Source organism: Brachyhypopomus gauderio, unplaced genomic scaffold (assembly GCF_052324685.1).
Source record: "Brachyhypopomus gauderio isolate BG-103 unplaced genomic scaffold, BGAUD_0.2 sc65, whole genome shotgun sequence".
In the NCBI taxonomy this organism is placed as follows: Eukaryota; Metazoa; Chordata; class Actinopteri; order Gymnotiformes; family Hypopomidae; genus Brachyhypopomus; species Brachyhypopomus gauderio.
This window is the reverse complement of record NW_027506886.1, coordinates 1,085,357-1,100,921: the sequence shown is the minus strand read 5'-3', so window position 1 is coordinate 1,100,921 and position 15,565 is coordinate 1,085,357. Positions and strand designations below refer to the sequence as shown.

General features: G+C 45.8%; 1 protein-coding gene across 2 annotated transcripts; it reads left to right on the top strand.

The window, feature by feature from the left end:
• Positions 1-1,262: 1,262 nt before the first annotated feature.
• Positions 1,263-15,499, top strand: dpp9 (dipeptidyl-peptidase 9). 2 transcript variants are annotated; one of them, XM_076988974.1, is made up of 21 exons: positions 1,263-1,415; positions 3,270-3,360; positions 3,483-3,721; positions 3,935-4,047; positions 4,570-4,743; positions 4,882-5,050; positions 5,268-5,378; positions 5,516-5,644; positions 8,862-8,923; positions 9,019-9,119; positions 9,212-9,389; positions 9,620-9,779; positions 9,862-9,941; positions 10,031-10,183; positions 11,417-11,552; positions 11,645-11,790; positions 11,987-12,133; positions 12,296-12,448; positions 13,729-13,871; positions 14,219-14,330; positions 14,694-15,499. In XM_076988974.1, the coding sequence occupies exons 2-21, from the start codon at positions 3,305-3,307 to the stop codon at positions 14,784-14,786; spliced, it is 2,655 nt and encodes an 884-aa protein (XP_076845089.1). In that variant the 5' UTR covers positions 1,263-1,415; positions 3,270-3,304; the 3' UTR covers positions 14,787-15,499. The 2 variants fall into 2 exon arrangements, with proteins under 2 accessions (XP_076845089.1, XP_076845088.1); XM_076988973.1 differs by having other exon boundaries at positions 4,879-5,050.
• Positions 15,500-15,565: the final 66 nt, after the last annotated feature.

Genomic DNA, 15,565 nt, shown 5'->3' with positions numbered 1-15,565 from the left:
AACTTGACTTTTTATCTGACAAAAATGGAAAGTATGGGGTTCGTTTTAAAGAACAGTCTTTGAAAGAATAATTACATTCTACCTTACAGGCTAGAAGTAGACTGCAATTCTAGGCCTATAGAATAAACCACAGATGTACAATGTATCAATGTATAATTTTAGGTAGATGTATAAAATAGTGAATTTTTTGCTTCAGTAAAAATTATCATGTAGATTTTAATCTAATTTGGTTGACATTCTTATTCATTGATCTAAAAAACGTGCGACAGTGGGAGATAATGTGGTAAAAAAAATGTACATGGAAAACTTGCCCAGTTATTGTGACCTACATGATCATAAATGCTTGTTTCAGTAAAGTAAAATAATAGTTTACTACAGAATAGAATAGAACTGAATAGAAGTAATAGAATAGTTTATATCATAACACATTTAACAACTTGAGCCAATGTAAAAAGTCATCTTATAATGAAATGTACCAGCTTGAAAGATGTACTTTCACTTTTAGTTGCTTAAAGGTACTTGAAAGTAAGTTATTTTTCCTAATGTTTTCATGTGATGAAATGGCTATTATACTGATAACAGGAATGTTTATATGAGAGACCTACTCTATGGAACATAACCTCGTTCATTTCAGGATTGCGAACCATCTTATGTAACTGCACTTTATAGAAAAAGAATGAACAATCCTCTGAGGGGACAGAGTGCGGTGACAGAGGTCCTTGAAGCGGTCCTTGAAGGAGAAGGGTGATGTGACGAGAATCATCACTTCAGCCTGGTGGAATAAGTGCTCTGATTGGTGTGCGAGGTAGCTGACTCTGTGGAATGATAATCAGAGCACATGTTTATCTCATCTTAAGGACCTGGGTTTGAGATCCAAACAGAGTTGCTGCTGTCTTTGCCATAGCACCTTCATATATATTTAGTTTTACTTTACTATATATATATATATATATATATATATATATATATATATATATATATATATATATATATATAGTATATATAGTGTGTGTGTGTGTGTGTGTGTGTGTGTGTGTGTGTGTGTGTGTGTGTGTGTGTGAGATCTTTGGGGTGTGCTTCAGACTACTTATACCAGGTCAGTTATTCATAGTAGGCTAATATTACATAGACCTGTTTTTTTTCACACACGCACATAATACTTATAACTCATTTTTGATTACTTAAGTAATTTAAATAAAATATTTATATATTCAATAATAAATAAACCGGAAGTGTCATGTCGTAAACACTTCCGCCCGGAACTGAGGATGTCAGTGATGTCCGTTCCTGTTTTCGTGAGCACCTAAACGATTGTCGCTTTGTGTTGCTCACAGGTTGTGGATACTGTTTTTATCAGGAATATCGCTCACAATCCCACAGCTCGCAGATGAGATAGTCACTTTAAGGGTATACCTGTAAGTACCACACTGAGAAATGACCGAGCGTCATTGGCAAATATCGCACATTTTCACGTCAACGCCGGGCTGGGCCGACCGTGTGGACCCGGGCGAGCCCAAACGAACTACGGCGACACACATCCACCTTCCTCCGCCTTTATCACACCGTCCTCGGCGTCCCCCGCTACACCCGTCACGCAGTCGTGCCATCTGAGGACTGTTGTATCTGATGGTCTTGAGTGAGCGACGCTGCCCCGTCTACACGCCCGTTAGCCCCGCTAGCTCCGCCAGGACCGCCCAGCTGCCGCTACCGCGCCGGGCTGGAGCCGCTGCGAGGCGGCTGTCACCGCGCCGAGAGCCGCGCGTGTGTGTGTGGCGGTGTGAACGGCCCTGCTCTCCCGTCGTGGTCCAAACGGACCAAACCCGTGTTGTACTGGTCGGGCTGGTTTATTTCTAGCTAATTTCTCGTCGTCGTTGAGCGTTTCGGTGACGTTAGCCGTCAAGCTAATACCGCCTCGACCCAAATCTAACCGGGCTGGATAAAACCAGCCAGACAAACACCCTTAACGTGGACCTAAACCGGTGTCGGTACTCAAGTAGCCTTTTTAATGTCCGTGTAGCTGTACTTTAGCTGTACTGACCCGCCAGCCCGCCGTGTCGTCGCCCGTAATCCCGGTTCGTGTCCGTTAGGCGCACCGGACGTCGGTCCGCAGTGCTGGAGTGTGTGTGGGCTTCGTCTCACGACCGCTCGGCCGTTACATTAGAGCACTGAAGCCATTATCTAACCCCAGTACGGTAGCTAGTCTTAGATTATTAGAAAGAAATAAGATTTCGACTCATTGAATATCGACTGATACCGGATGGCCGGTTCTAGGGAGCTGGGGGCAGGTAAACGGGCCTTGGGTCCGCGTTAACTCACGGTTCCGAGAACGCAGTGTGACTGAATTTGCTTGAGAAATATAGTATAAAATCAAAACTTCGACTTTCTGTATTGTCGCCTCCTAGATTAACATTGCCTATGTCAGTGTATTTATATCAGGACACTAGAGCAGGTGACGCCTGACTGAATGAAAACTAACTGATCTAATCGATTACATTCATGGTTGAATCCCAGGTAATGTGTCTAGGTAGGAATATCATGTGTTTGCAGACGTTTTAGCTGCATTTCTGATCACTGTAGTGTTTTGAGAAGTCAAAAGTCACTGTATACCGCAACATAAACACACAGCTAAGATTACAATGTGTAATTGCAAAATGCTATATATAATCTGTAGATATGAATACAGACTGTCATAAAAGTATGATATTGCTCATTCTCACAAGAGAGGCGCCTCTACTTGCTGAGAGTATGTTTCAGGAAATTTGGGAAATGTATTTTATTGTGCATGTTGTGTTTTATGTGCAGATGAACTTTTCATTGGTCAGTCTGATTGGATAAATGTCTGTTGTGTGTGGGCAGTCATGGTCTGGTGGTAGGGAACTGGTCTTGTGACCGGAAGGTCGTGGGTTCGATTCCCAGGCCTGAGGCCATGACTGAGGTGCCCTTGAGCAAGGCACCGAACCCCAACTGCTCGCCGGGCTCAGGCTGCCCACCGCTCTGGGCACGTGTGCACCACAGCCCCCTAGTAATCACTAGTATGTGTGTGTTCTAACTGCACAGGTGGGTAAAAGCGGTGGACAGATTTCGATTGCGGTGAAAAAATCCACAATTGAAAAATATGGCACATTACATTTAAAAATAAATAAATCAATGTCTGTTCTGTTCTCTTTACAAAATCTTCCAATATTTGTGGTTTTCTTGTATATGTACCATGTGCATGTTGAAGCACTTTATGGACATGGTTAACAGAACATCCTCTGTCCTCGTTGCAGGTCGACAGATCTTGTGGAGGCTTGTGTGCTGGTTAATGTATAGAGTAAAAAGGGTGAAACTTGAAGACGAAACCGCAGGAAGTTGGAAAAGGTATTTCAACATCTTCACTGAAAAGAAAACGTTGTCTTCCCGATGTGCTGTGATTGCAGACCGCCGAATGCGCGTCGCGTCGCCGACGGCGTCGTTAGCGCTTGAGACGTTCTTGTGCTCAGTTTCTCAGCCGTCAAGATGAGCGCAGTAGACGACCTCTCGGACAGCACGGAGGTGGTGGAGATGGACGACGTCACGTCCCAGTTCGTGGTGGAGAAGCACTCGTGGGACGGCCTGCGGGAGATCATCCACGGGAGCCGCAAATATTCGGGCATGATCATCAACAAGGCGCCCCACGACTTCCAGTTCGTCCAGAAGCACGACGAGATGGGCCCTCACTCACACCGGCTGTACTATCTCGGTAATGGCTCTTTCATACCTGCTTGGCGCGGGTCCTGAACAGGCCCCGGGCTTCTCCGAAATCTCGCAGAGCCGGTTGTCCTTGTTCAGACGCAGTATTGCCAATGAGTTTAATTGCCTCTCGGCCCACGGACAGACTCTGGTGTCTCCCCTGGGTCTGCCAGCTCTTGCTGGCGGTGTTGTCATAACGTCCTCTTAACACGTGCTCTGTTAGGTATGCCCTACGGCAGCAGGGAGAACTCGTTACTGTACTCAGAAATTCCAAAGAAGATCAGGAAAGAAGCACTTCTGGTCTTGTCATGGAAACAGATGTTGGATCATTTTCAGGTAAGTCACTTCCCTAAACGACTAAGCACATTTGGGTGTATTGTGGGGGAAAAACACAAATGGTGTTTAAAGATGCAGTGTGTGTGTGTGTTTATCTATATACGAAGTCAGTTTAACTGCCTACTATCAACATTTATTGATAGTAGCTTATTTTTTTAAGACTTATTTGTTCAGTAAAGACTGTGCGTGCATCCCTTGGTATGTCTTCTGTTAACTTTCCCATTGTACAAAAGTAGTGACACACGAGGAGTTGCATAGTCACATGCTGGCCTTAAAGAAGAAGTGACCCACCCAATCGCTTTAGTCTGATCCGAGTACGAAGATCGGAGACATCGGCTAACGTGCTCGCAGGACAAAGGCGTTTTTCACAGTGGTGGCAGTACCGTGTGCAGTGTCATTTCTCTCACGGATCAGCAAGCCTTTAGCGGCGATCCCGGTTCGAGGAGTTGAACTTTGACACCGGGGCCCGCTCAGCCAGCGGCGGATAACAGCGGCGGTCTTTGTTGGCTGTCCTTTCTTCAGGCGACTCCCCACCAGGGCGTGTACTCCCGGGAGGAGGAGCTCCTTCGCGAGAGGAAGCGTCTAGGGGTCTTCGGCATCACGTCCTACGACTACCATGCGCAAAGTGGCCTTTTCCTCTTCCAAGCTAGCAACAGCCTTTTCTATTGCCATGATGGCGGGCATAATGGCTTCATTGTGAGTCAACATGTTTTCCTTCTCTTTCGCCGACCCGGTTCAAACAAACAGGCCTTACCCTCGTCGTATAACAGCGTAAAATGGACCTGACTCCCTTCTGCCCCCCCGTGCCTTGAAAAATCCTGTACTGTTTAGCAGGCCGCCCCCATGAAGCCCGTGGAGATTAAGACTCAGTGCTCAGGGATTCGCATGGACCCCAAGATATGTCCCGGTGATCCCAGCTTCATAGCCTTCATTAATAACAACGACCTGTGGGTGACGAGCATCGAGACCAGCGAGGAGAGAAGGCTGACGTTTTGTCATAAAGGTGAGATGGTGTCGTCATCCCCCCGCTGTCTGAAGGTGCTTTCATCCTCAGGCATTTCTTACATGCATTTTAATGAATGTGACCATCATGAACAAAGTAATAGGGGGAAAGTTCTGAACGAGACTGTGATTGACCGAGGCCCAGCAACCCTTTTATCCCTGGCCATGTTAATGAGGTTGAGCTCTTATGCGTCGGATTACATTTGTTCTCATTGCAGGTTTGAATAACGTCAAGGAGGACCCAAAGTCAGCAGGCGTGGCGACCTTTGTGATTCAGGAGGAGTTTGACCGTTTCACTGGCTACTGGTGGTGCCCAACTGTCTCTGAAGGTTCGTGCGACGTGCGCCATGTTGCCAAAATGAAATTTTGCGATTCTCGGCCTGCGCCGTTGTCGCGTCCTGTTCCACTTAAACAGCTTTTCCACAGCAGACTCCATGTGCTTCCTCCTCTTTGTCGTGTGACTCAGGACCAGACGGAGGCAAGACGCTGCAGGTGCTTTATGAGGAGGTGGATGAGTCTGAGGTGGAGATCATTCACGTGGCCTCCCCAGCCCTGGAGGAGCGCAAGGCGGATGTATACAGATACCCCCGCACGGGTAATTCTCACGTCTACGTCCAGACATCAAAGATGTGAATGCAGCCTGGGTTGAAGGTCTTATCAGCTGAATGAGACGACACCAAATTGCTGTATAAGTGCTTGTTTGTGTTGTGTTGAGCACCGTGAGACTGAACAGTGGCTGTTTTGTTGTTTTGATTCTGCCTTCCAGTACATTCACTTACATTTGAAATAAGCTGAAATGAAATTAATGGGGAACAGGCAAAATGTTGACTAAATGACCAACATTGGATCTTCCCGGATTTTGGCCAAAAGATGCTACAGTGTTTAAATTTTTAAAAGAATTGAATGCAAGAAAATATCAGACTTTGTGGATCTTCCTGAACCTTGGCCTGTACATGTCCTGTAGACACGCGTGCGAGCAGTGTCTCGTTTTCCAGCGCTGTCCCGTCTGGATGCAGCGTGTCGTCATCTGCCACTCGGAGCCTCACGCTTGACTCGACGCTGAGGCCACATGAAACGAAACCTCAACAAAGCACCGTTCATGTTTCTGTTTTTCACTCAAACTTCAGCACCAGGTTACGTCTGATTGGCTGAGATGATTGCAGTTCTTTACAAGGTCAGCTAAAGTTCACAAGGCAGTGGGGCAACTGAAACAACCCACTTTTTATTGCCTTGTTCTTCTATTAAAATTCACCCAAAATCATAGAGTTAATGAATGTCATTTCTGCAGTAGAATAAAACATGCAAACTGAAAATAGAACAGATAAATCCAGAACTTTTTTCACTTTCGGTTTTTGACTTGGTGTACGTTTGGCCAAGAGCAACATTAGGTATGCAAAAAGCAACTGTTTGGTGCATTGTTAAGAAACAAGACACCGTTGAGCTTAGCAATGTCTAAATATCCTGACGGCCCATGGAGGCCACAGCGGTGGACAATGTAATATTTTCACGAAGAAAAACTGCTGAACAGATCAGCAGCTGTAGGTCAGAACTCCAGCTGTGAGTTTGCCTTAGGGGCTTTACTGTGAAACCGAAAGTGCTTGCGACCCAGAGCGTAGAACCACGCCTGTGAAACACGTTTCAGATCATCCACTTGTGCTGCACCTGTGGATACGTTTCATCACTGTGCCTTTTTAGTAGCTTTTATGAAGTGTTCTAAATACTGCAATGAAAAGTGAGGACCCTGTATTGATCCTCAGAGTCGTGATGTATATGTGCATATATTATGTGCGTATAGTTTTTAATCTGTAGTCAGGGGAAGGGTGCTAGTCTAGTAACAGGTAGTGAGTCTGATGAAACAGAAGTGAGATCAGACATAAGAACCAGGAGACTGTGTGGAGGGGGTGGATATGAAGCTGAAAGGTTTGAACAAATGTTTCTGCATCGCTCTGATTTTGACCATCTCACTGGTGATAGTATTGATGACTCTGAATATGGTCCTCAATTTGTGCTGTTGATGGATTCATTTAGAACACATTGTAATCAGGTTCTGGATACATTCATAGATTAATCGAGGCCAGATTGTAATCAGTAAATTGGAGTACAAATTGGTGTACAAATAAGGGATGGTTGTCTGGTTGGTGGCGGCGAACGTAAAATGTTACCCGGAGGGGTTTAAAATGGACACAGCGAGAAAAAATAACAGGTTTAAAGTGTGCAGAAACCGTCTGAATCGTGGTTTGAACTAACCTAGTTTTTTGCCGGGACCAAATATTAAAAAGAAGAAAAACCGGGACAGTCCCGGGAAAACCGGGACAGGTGGCAACACTAGCTGTACATGGTGCCTCACCCAGTTGATTGCTGACACTTCAACTGTTTTTCATGGTATACCTGCAACTCATGGCTTTTATGTAATGATATGTAATGGCTAACGGTTTCTGGTGTGTTGCACTAGCCTCTGAGAGTCGGCCCAGGCTTGCATTCACTGTGGGGGATGTTCACTATCAGTGGGCAAGATTGGCCCCCATGGTTTTCATAACAATCCCAACTATTTACCCATCAGGCCTGCAGAAAACCTCTTCCTGAGGTTGGGCACATCTTGCATTCCTCCGTTATCATGCAGTGTGTTGATGTTATTTTAGGCGGTGGGGACCAGAATGCTCGTGAATTCCCAGACCCGGTGTGACGCGGCACACCTGATGAAGTGGAAGCAGCTGGTGACAGGGGCTGCTACGTTGCGTTTGAGGCGATCTCTGTCTCACTCCAAGTTTCGGAGTCTTTTAATGAACTCTGGAGCCTCTCTGAGCATTTGAAATGGGCCTTTTTACGCTTTTTACACTCTTCAGGTAATCTAGCAGTCAGCTGTAAGTAGTGGACATGCAGTAAAACCCCATAATGAGTCAGCATTCTTCAAAACAGCGATGCTTAATGGCACGTCCCATCGTCTTTCACTCATCCAGACTTCGTCATTTTACTTTACTTTTACTCATTTTAATTGCACCCCAGTCCACTCGGGCACCTCTGGTCCTCCCTTAACTAAAGTGATTGTCTGATATTTGGGAGGTCTCCAGGACTCTGTTGCTGAACTCACTGGAGCGGGCCGATCAGTCGTGTTGTGGTAACGGGACAGTGTTGTCTGCGTTTACTGTCTTCCCTCGATCCCTGAGAGGATAACCGCTGTACTGCCTTAACCTGACTCTATCCAAACTAACAACACACAACCAGTATTATTTGGTTCAGAATAATGGTATTACCAAAAGGTATCCGTTCAACCTCGCGGTCAAGGCACCAAATTGTTACAAATTTAAAATGGAGAGTCCAGAGTCTGATTTGATCATCAGTCTTGATGTTTATTTGTGCACATAGAGACACTTTTGGAACAGTTTTTTAACAATAGTCAGGAAAAGGATGCTAGTCTAATATTAGTTACTGAATCTGGCAATGTAGAGCTGAGTTCATATTGATTCCTTTAGAAGGTTGAAGTAAAGGTCTTGTTTAAACCTTTTTGATAGCAGCTGTATTTGCAAAGCTCTTGGGTATACGGTAGGTTTATTAGGGCACATGATGGACCCCCAGATTTAGATCTCCAGTACACTGCGCAAAGTTTTAAGCATTAAAGAATCACCCTTAAATATGACAAGACCCTGTGTAGTGTTGTAATGGACCATTATGTTCACCCGTCCATGCCTGGTTTATTTCAATTGTGTTGTTTCACTTGTGTTATTTCACTTGTGTTGGTCTTTAGTTACTAACTCGTTTGCATTTCCTTGGTGTTCGAGTTAACGTTGCTGACGTTTAGTCTTCTGTGCTTTTAGGGAGTAAGAATCCACAGATCAGTCTGAAACTGGTAGAGATTCGAACTGATGAGGATGGTGAGGTAAGTCGTGTGTGTGTGTGTGTGTGTGTGCATGCTCTCTCTCTCTCTTTGTCTGTATCCCATTCATTTAAACCAGTTTCCTCCTCTCTCTGCAGATTGTCAGCACACAGACCAAGGAGCTGGTCCTGCCTTTCAAGACGTTGTTCCCTGGGGTTGAGTACATCGCGCGTGCCGGCTGGACGAGAGACGGCAAATAGTAGGTGTCCGCTTCCTCTTCCGCCTGCGTGGCCGGCGAGTCCAGCGTCCTGTGCCAGGCGAGCTGAAGACGTCCTCTTTGTCTCCCGGCAGCGCGTGGGCGGTACTGTTGGATCGCAGTCAGCAGAAGCTGCAGCTGGTCCTGCTGCCACCCGCCCTGTTCGTGAGCGTGGGCGTCGACGATCCTCAGTGGGAGGAGCAAGCGGCGGGCGTGGCCGAGGGCGTGCAGCCCTTTGTGATCTACGAGGAGGTGACGGACATCTGGATCAACGTAAGCGAGCTCGTTCGGATGAGCGCTCTGTTCGGGGGTGCGGCTGCCGTTTGTGTTGCTAAAATTACACCCCCAATGGTTACATATTTCCTCTTAAATATAATACGAAGGTCTGCACATAAAATGTTTTTTTGCATTGGTATAATTCTGTCTTTAGTAAAATATTAGTTGTGTTGTGATGCTCTGTTGCATATTAAGTTTGTTGTAAATGCATTTTTTCTTATTGGTAGGTCCACGACATATTTTACCCTTTCATTCAAACGAATAATGACGAGATCACTTTCCTGTGGGTCAATGAATCCAAAACGGGCTTCTGCCATTTGTACAAAATCACAAGTCTTCTGCTGCCAGGGGGCCACCAGTGGACTAGAGACTACAGCCCCACCGAGGGTACGAACCATCTGATTGGTGCTGTTTTCAAGCTCCCGACATGCCCAAAGCATCTTCACTACATTACCGTTTATTCCCCTAGATGATTTTAAGTGCCCTGTAAAGGAGGAGGTGACCTTAACCAGCGGAGAGTGGGAGGTTCTAGCCAGACACGGGTCAAAGGTCAGTTGTGGCAACAGATGCCGTAATGACGCGGACGAACGACTCACGGCGGGTCCTCCTTTACTCCATGCCTTCGTTTGGGTTCACAGATCTGGGTGAACGAAGAGACAAGACTGGTGTACTTCCAGGGCACGAAAGACACGCCCCTCGAGCACCATTTATACGTGGTAAGCTACGAGTCTCCGGGAGACATTGTGCGACTGACCAAGCCTGGCTCCTCCCACAGCTGCTCCGTCAGCCAGGTATGTGTTCCCACCGCACTCGTTTTACTCCGCACAAGCACAGCCCCTTGGAGGAGGCGGAGCTTTAAGGGTCAACGCGGGGGGGGGGGGGGGGGGATCACACTGTTTTATTTTGAGAAGTTGGTGCATGAACATCTAATGTACCAAAAATTGGATTTCAAAAATTTCAAAATGATAGATTCTGGTAGTACTAGTTGCTGAACAGCTAATGTTGGCCATAGCTAGGGTAGCAATCTCATCTACTTGTTCATTGTGTAGTCCTGCTTTCTTTTGCCATCTATTGCTAGCAGTGGACTTATGAGGGCTGTTCACCAGGGACCTGCATGTAATGGACTTTGATTATGTAAAATATACTGACCAATTTTAGTATGATCAAAACAGTGAGTCCGTACTTTAGTGGATGTTGTTATTGTTGATTATTACGTTTGCAGTAGCATTGCTCATCGTGATGCATTTTTAAAGGTTAAGAGTCCAAACAATTAATTTCTATACAAACATTTTCCCGCACTCTTCTTTTGAAAGATGGAGCTTAGCCAAAAAATACGTATGACTGAAGCATGTTTGTCAAATGAATAAAACCACAGTGATTTGTTACAAGACCGGTCATGCCTGCATCACATAGCCATACAAAACTGGCTCGGCACATGCACCTATTTCTGCGCCCATGCTGACATCTCTAGCGTAGCTTCCTCCAGGGCCGTTGAGTGTGTTCATGACCGTAGGGGGGATCGTCTGCTCTAAATAGAGACTTTTTGGTTCACACATCAGAGTGGCGTGTCTGCACCATTCTGCCATCATGAAATGTTTTGTTTTTTTTTTCCTGAGGTCGGAAGCTAGTGCTGAGGTTCGCCTCAGCTGATAGAACAGCGCTTTTCGTCTGGGATTAGGGTTCGTCCTGCAGACGTCAGACGGAGAGATCCTGGTTGTTTCAAACGCAGAGAAACAGTGCTAAGAGAAGATGATACATTGCGATCGTAATGTTAGCAGTGAGAGAACGTCTGTTGGTCTTGGGTGCAACAATGAGGTCGAAACGCCTCTTGAGTTCACTGTAAGCACTTGTGCCCTTTGTTAGAACACGTTTGGGCTTCAGGCAGATCTTTGAACTTTAGCCATTAGCCCAACAGGCGTCATTGTTAAGTGAAGCAATGTGCTCACCCTGTGACCTACACGCCTGGGATCAAAGTGGTGTTCCTGCTCTAAGACCGTTGACCCTCCCCCCCGTTCATACTGCAGAACTTCGACATGTTCATCAGTCACTACAGCAACGTGAGCACCCCGCCCTGCGTTCACGTCTACAAGCTGGTTGGTTCCGACAGTGACCCTCTGCACAAGGAGCCGGAGTTCTGGGCCAGCATGATGGAGTCGGCAGGTAAAAGAATGGGACCTTTTAAAGATGGGGGCGGGACAAAGGAGATGGTGGGTGGAGCTGCGGCGTTATTTTCTTTCATTCGTTTATTTTAGGCTGCCCGGCTGATTATGTCCCGCCTGAGATATTTAGTTTCCCTGCCAAGTCTGGCTTCGAGCTGTACGGGATGCTGTACAAACCGCACAACTTGAAACCGGGCAAGAAACACCCAGCAATCCTGTTTGTCTATGGGGGTCCCCAGGTTGGTCTTCAAGAACTTCAAGCGGTTTTTTTTTCCACCGCAGTCAGAATTGAAAATAATCTCCAAATGGGAATACACATCTGCGTTTATACATAAACCGGTATTATACATAAACCGGTATACATAAACATATTTCTCTCAGTTTTGTCTTGACTTTAATGTTGAATCTACTTGTTAATGGAATTTTTTTTCTCAGGTGCAGTTAGTGAACAACTCTTACAAAGGTGTGAAATACTTGCGCCTGAACACACTGGCGTCTCTGGGTTATGCAGTGATAGTCATCGATGGAAGAGGCTCATGCCAACGTGGTCTGAAGTTTGAAGGAGCTCTAAAAAATAAAATGGTATGTCAGATGAGGTGAACTAAAATGTAAAACTTTAAACTAAAATCACTAACCAATCACTGATGTGAAAATTTAAAATGGGCACGTATCGTAGCCAGCTGTGATTCTCATGGGCAGTATGGTGGACAACTGTGACTCTCAGTCCTTGCCTCCTATCCTCAGGGCCAAGTGGAGATTGAGGACCAGGTTGAGGGGCTCCAGTATGTGGCTGACAAGTACAAGTTCATAGACCTGAGCCGCGTGGCCATTCATGGTTGGTCTTATGGAGGATTCCTCTCCCTCATGGGCCTCATTCATCGACCCAATGTGTTCAAGGTGAGGGTCCCGCCTGCCGTGCAGGAGTTTGAGCCTAATAGCATATCCTGCTGCAACGATGAAGGTACCAGTTTTCCCAGAAATGCCAAAGGTACTTGGAGATGGCTAAGGGATGGCTAACGTTGCAAATACGACCATGCTAATAGGTTAGCGTTTCATCAACAGGCTTCATCAGTCAATCAATCAATCAATCAATCAATCAAATTTTATTTATATAGCGCTTTTTACAACAGTTGTTGTCACAAAGCAGCTTTACAAGTGCCGAGTCCTAGCCCCCAGTGAGCAAGCCAAGGGCGACAGTGGCAAGGAAAAACTCCCTAGTTTTTTGCATGAGGAAGAAACCTTGAGAGGAACCAAGACTCAGGGGGGAACCCATCCTCCTCTGGCCGACACCGGTCACCATGACAACAACAACAACAATTTAGACAGAAAGAAGAGAAAGAAAATGAAAAATATGTAATAATGTCCATCATGATGTATGCATCCGGTTAGGCAGGAGGTGGCTGGCTCAGGATGGATCGCTGGTCTCCTCATCTCATTATTCCTCAAACAGGCGGGCAGCCATGTGGAGAAATGAAACAGGGAAAATTAGCTCTGTATGAGGACATATACAGGACAGGTAAAATTATAAACATTTCCGGAGTGTGGCAGCAACTCCGGCATTTAGTTAAATTATTACAGCCTAGCTAAAAAGGCAGAACCAGAAGGTAACATAGGCTTGGGGGTATTCTGAGACAATGGCATCCGTCCACTGCACTGTCAACAAACTTGAGTGACCACGAGCAGTGACAGGACGACAGCACCAGCGCCCCAGTCTACCATAAAACCCTTTGTCTATGAACCCCTGGATCTGTACTTTTATCTAAGGGGGATATTAATTATCAAACGCTAAACTAAATAAGTGGGTTTTCAACCTAGACTTAAAGATTGTGACTGTGTCGGAGTCCCGGACGCATTTAGGAAGATTATTCCAAAGCTGGGGGGCCTTACAAGAAAAGGCTCTTCCCCCTGCTGTTACCTTATTAATTTTTGGAACTAATAAAAGACCAGCACCCTGTGATCTTAGTGGGCGTGGGGGTCCTGTTGCCTTCCTGTGAAGTTCAATTCAGTAAGCTTTTATGGCGTGACCGTATTCATTTACGGAATGGCCGTTGTCTCGAAATGAAGCTGTAGATATTTGACTTTTATTGAATGAAAGGATTGTAGGATCGTTTCACTGATCAGTATATTGCACCTGGCTGTTTCAAATGGAACTTACTTGTAGCCCGTTGTGTCTTCAGGTGGCCATAGCCGGTGCACCTGTGACGGTGTGGATGGCGTATGACACAGGCTACACAGAGCGCTACATGGACGTGCCCGAGAACAACCAGCAGGGCTACGAGGCGGGCTCGGTGGCCCTGCATGTGGACAAACTCCCCAACGAGTGAGTCCCAGAACTCCGTTCTCCCCTGGAAAGGTGCCGGCGCTCAGAACCACTAATACTGGAGCACAAAAAAGGATCTTCGCACGGGAACCAACACCCAAGGCCGGGCTTATCCTGTTCCCAGAATGCACTGCTTTTTCATATATTCGTATTTCATGACTGCAGACGTGATACTGCGCTTGCTCATGTGTCTCTGCTAGGGTGTACCACAGTATACTGGATCAACACATCTGGAAAGCTTGAACTGAAGTTTGCTTTTACAACTTCATCATTTCGATCCTGTTACACCATATGCTATATGTGCTGTTGTGTGTTTATGTAACTAGCTGGGTTGATTTTGTTCACAGGCCAAACCGATTGCTGATCTTGCATGGGTTCCTCGACGAGAATGTGCACTTTTTCCACACCAACTTCCTGGTGTCCCAGCTTATCCGTGCAGGAAAGCCATATCAGTTACAGGTTTGACCTTTTTATTTGTGTACTGATGTGTTACCGATATCTGTCATTTTAACAACCAAAGGTCAGCGATAAATCTGTACATTTGAATCACTAAGTAAGAGTGCTGATCTGGGATCAGTGTCTGACATTCATATCTTAATCTAAATGTTCTTTGTGTGCACACTGCTTTAGATGTGCTGATGGTATAAATGAACCTAGTGCACTAACACAAATGAAGGCTTTTGTGCAGAGCAAGTTTTCTTAGACAACTAACTGCTGTGTTAAACAAAGCTATCGGTTTCATTCTACACCCTCTGGGGCACACGTGTTACTTTAGTTAGGACATGCTGATTTATGGCCCGTTTTTTCTCACTTCTCTACCAGATCTACCCCAACGAGAGGCACAGCATCCGCTGCCCCGAGTCCGGCGAGCACTATGAGATCATGCTGCTCTACTTCCTCCAGCAGCACCTCTGATGAGTGCCGTCCTCATTCTGGGACAGTCTCGAGGCTCCGCCCACCCTCCGTCACAGCCCATTACCACCTTTGAGCAGCCAATGAAATATCAGCTCTGGGGCGGCGCTCTCCTCTTTTCACACCCCCGTTCTCCTCCGTGAAGCAGCCGGGAACTGGACGTTCAAAGTCGAACATGTCTGCCGAGTTTTAACAGGTTTGATTTAACGGACACACCCAAGAAGTGGGGGGTGAAAACGATGAAAAGTACTTTGATGAATGGAACTTTGTGGGTCATGAACCTCTAATCGGTTTTCATTTTGGATTTCCATGCCACATCTTAGGTAATATCTTTATTTTCGTCTCTAAACCTTTCAAACACAGATTAAGTTGCCAAAATGTCTTCTTTTTTTTCCCCCTGCTAGTGGCTTAACAGACTTCATATTGAAATTACACCTCCCCGTACAGAGATGCTGTCATCTCCTGGGTAACAGATCATTTTAACTTAAAGCTTTTCTATTTTGCAAGTACAGTTGTGCTCATGTGCAACCTGGATTACATCACCGTGGCAGCCGCAGACAGTGGCTCTTGCATAAAGACACCTCACACTACTACCTGCAGGTCATATTTTAAGTGTGTATTATTAAAGGAACATATTTTTTATGAATTCCAATTCTTTTACAAGTGGTGTGATGTGTAGAAACTCATTAAATGACTGCAGTTCAGTGGTGCTTTAACCAGGTCCCCCATGACTTTAACTAATATATCTAGTGTGTGTGTGTAGTTACTGTAGTTTTTAAATG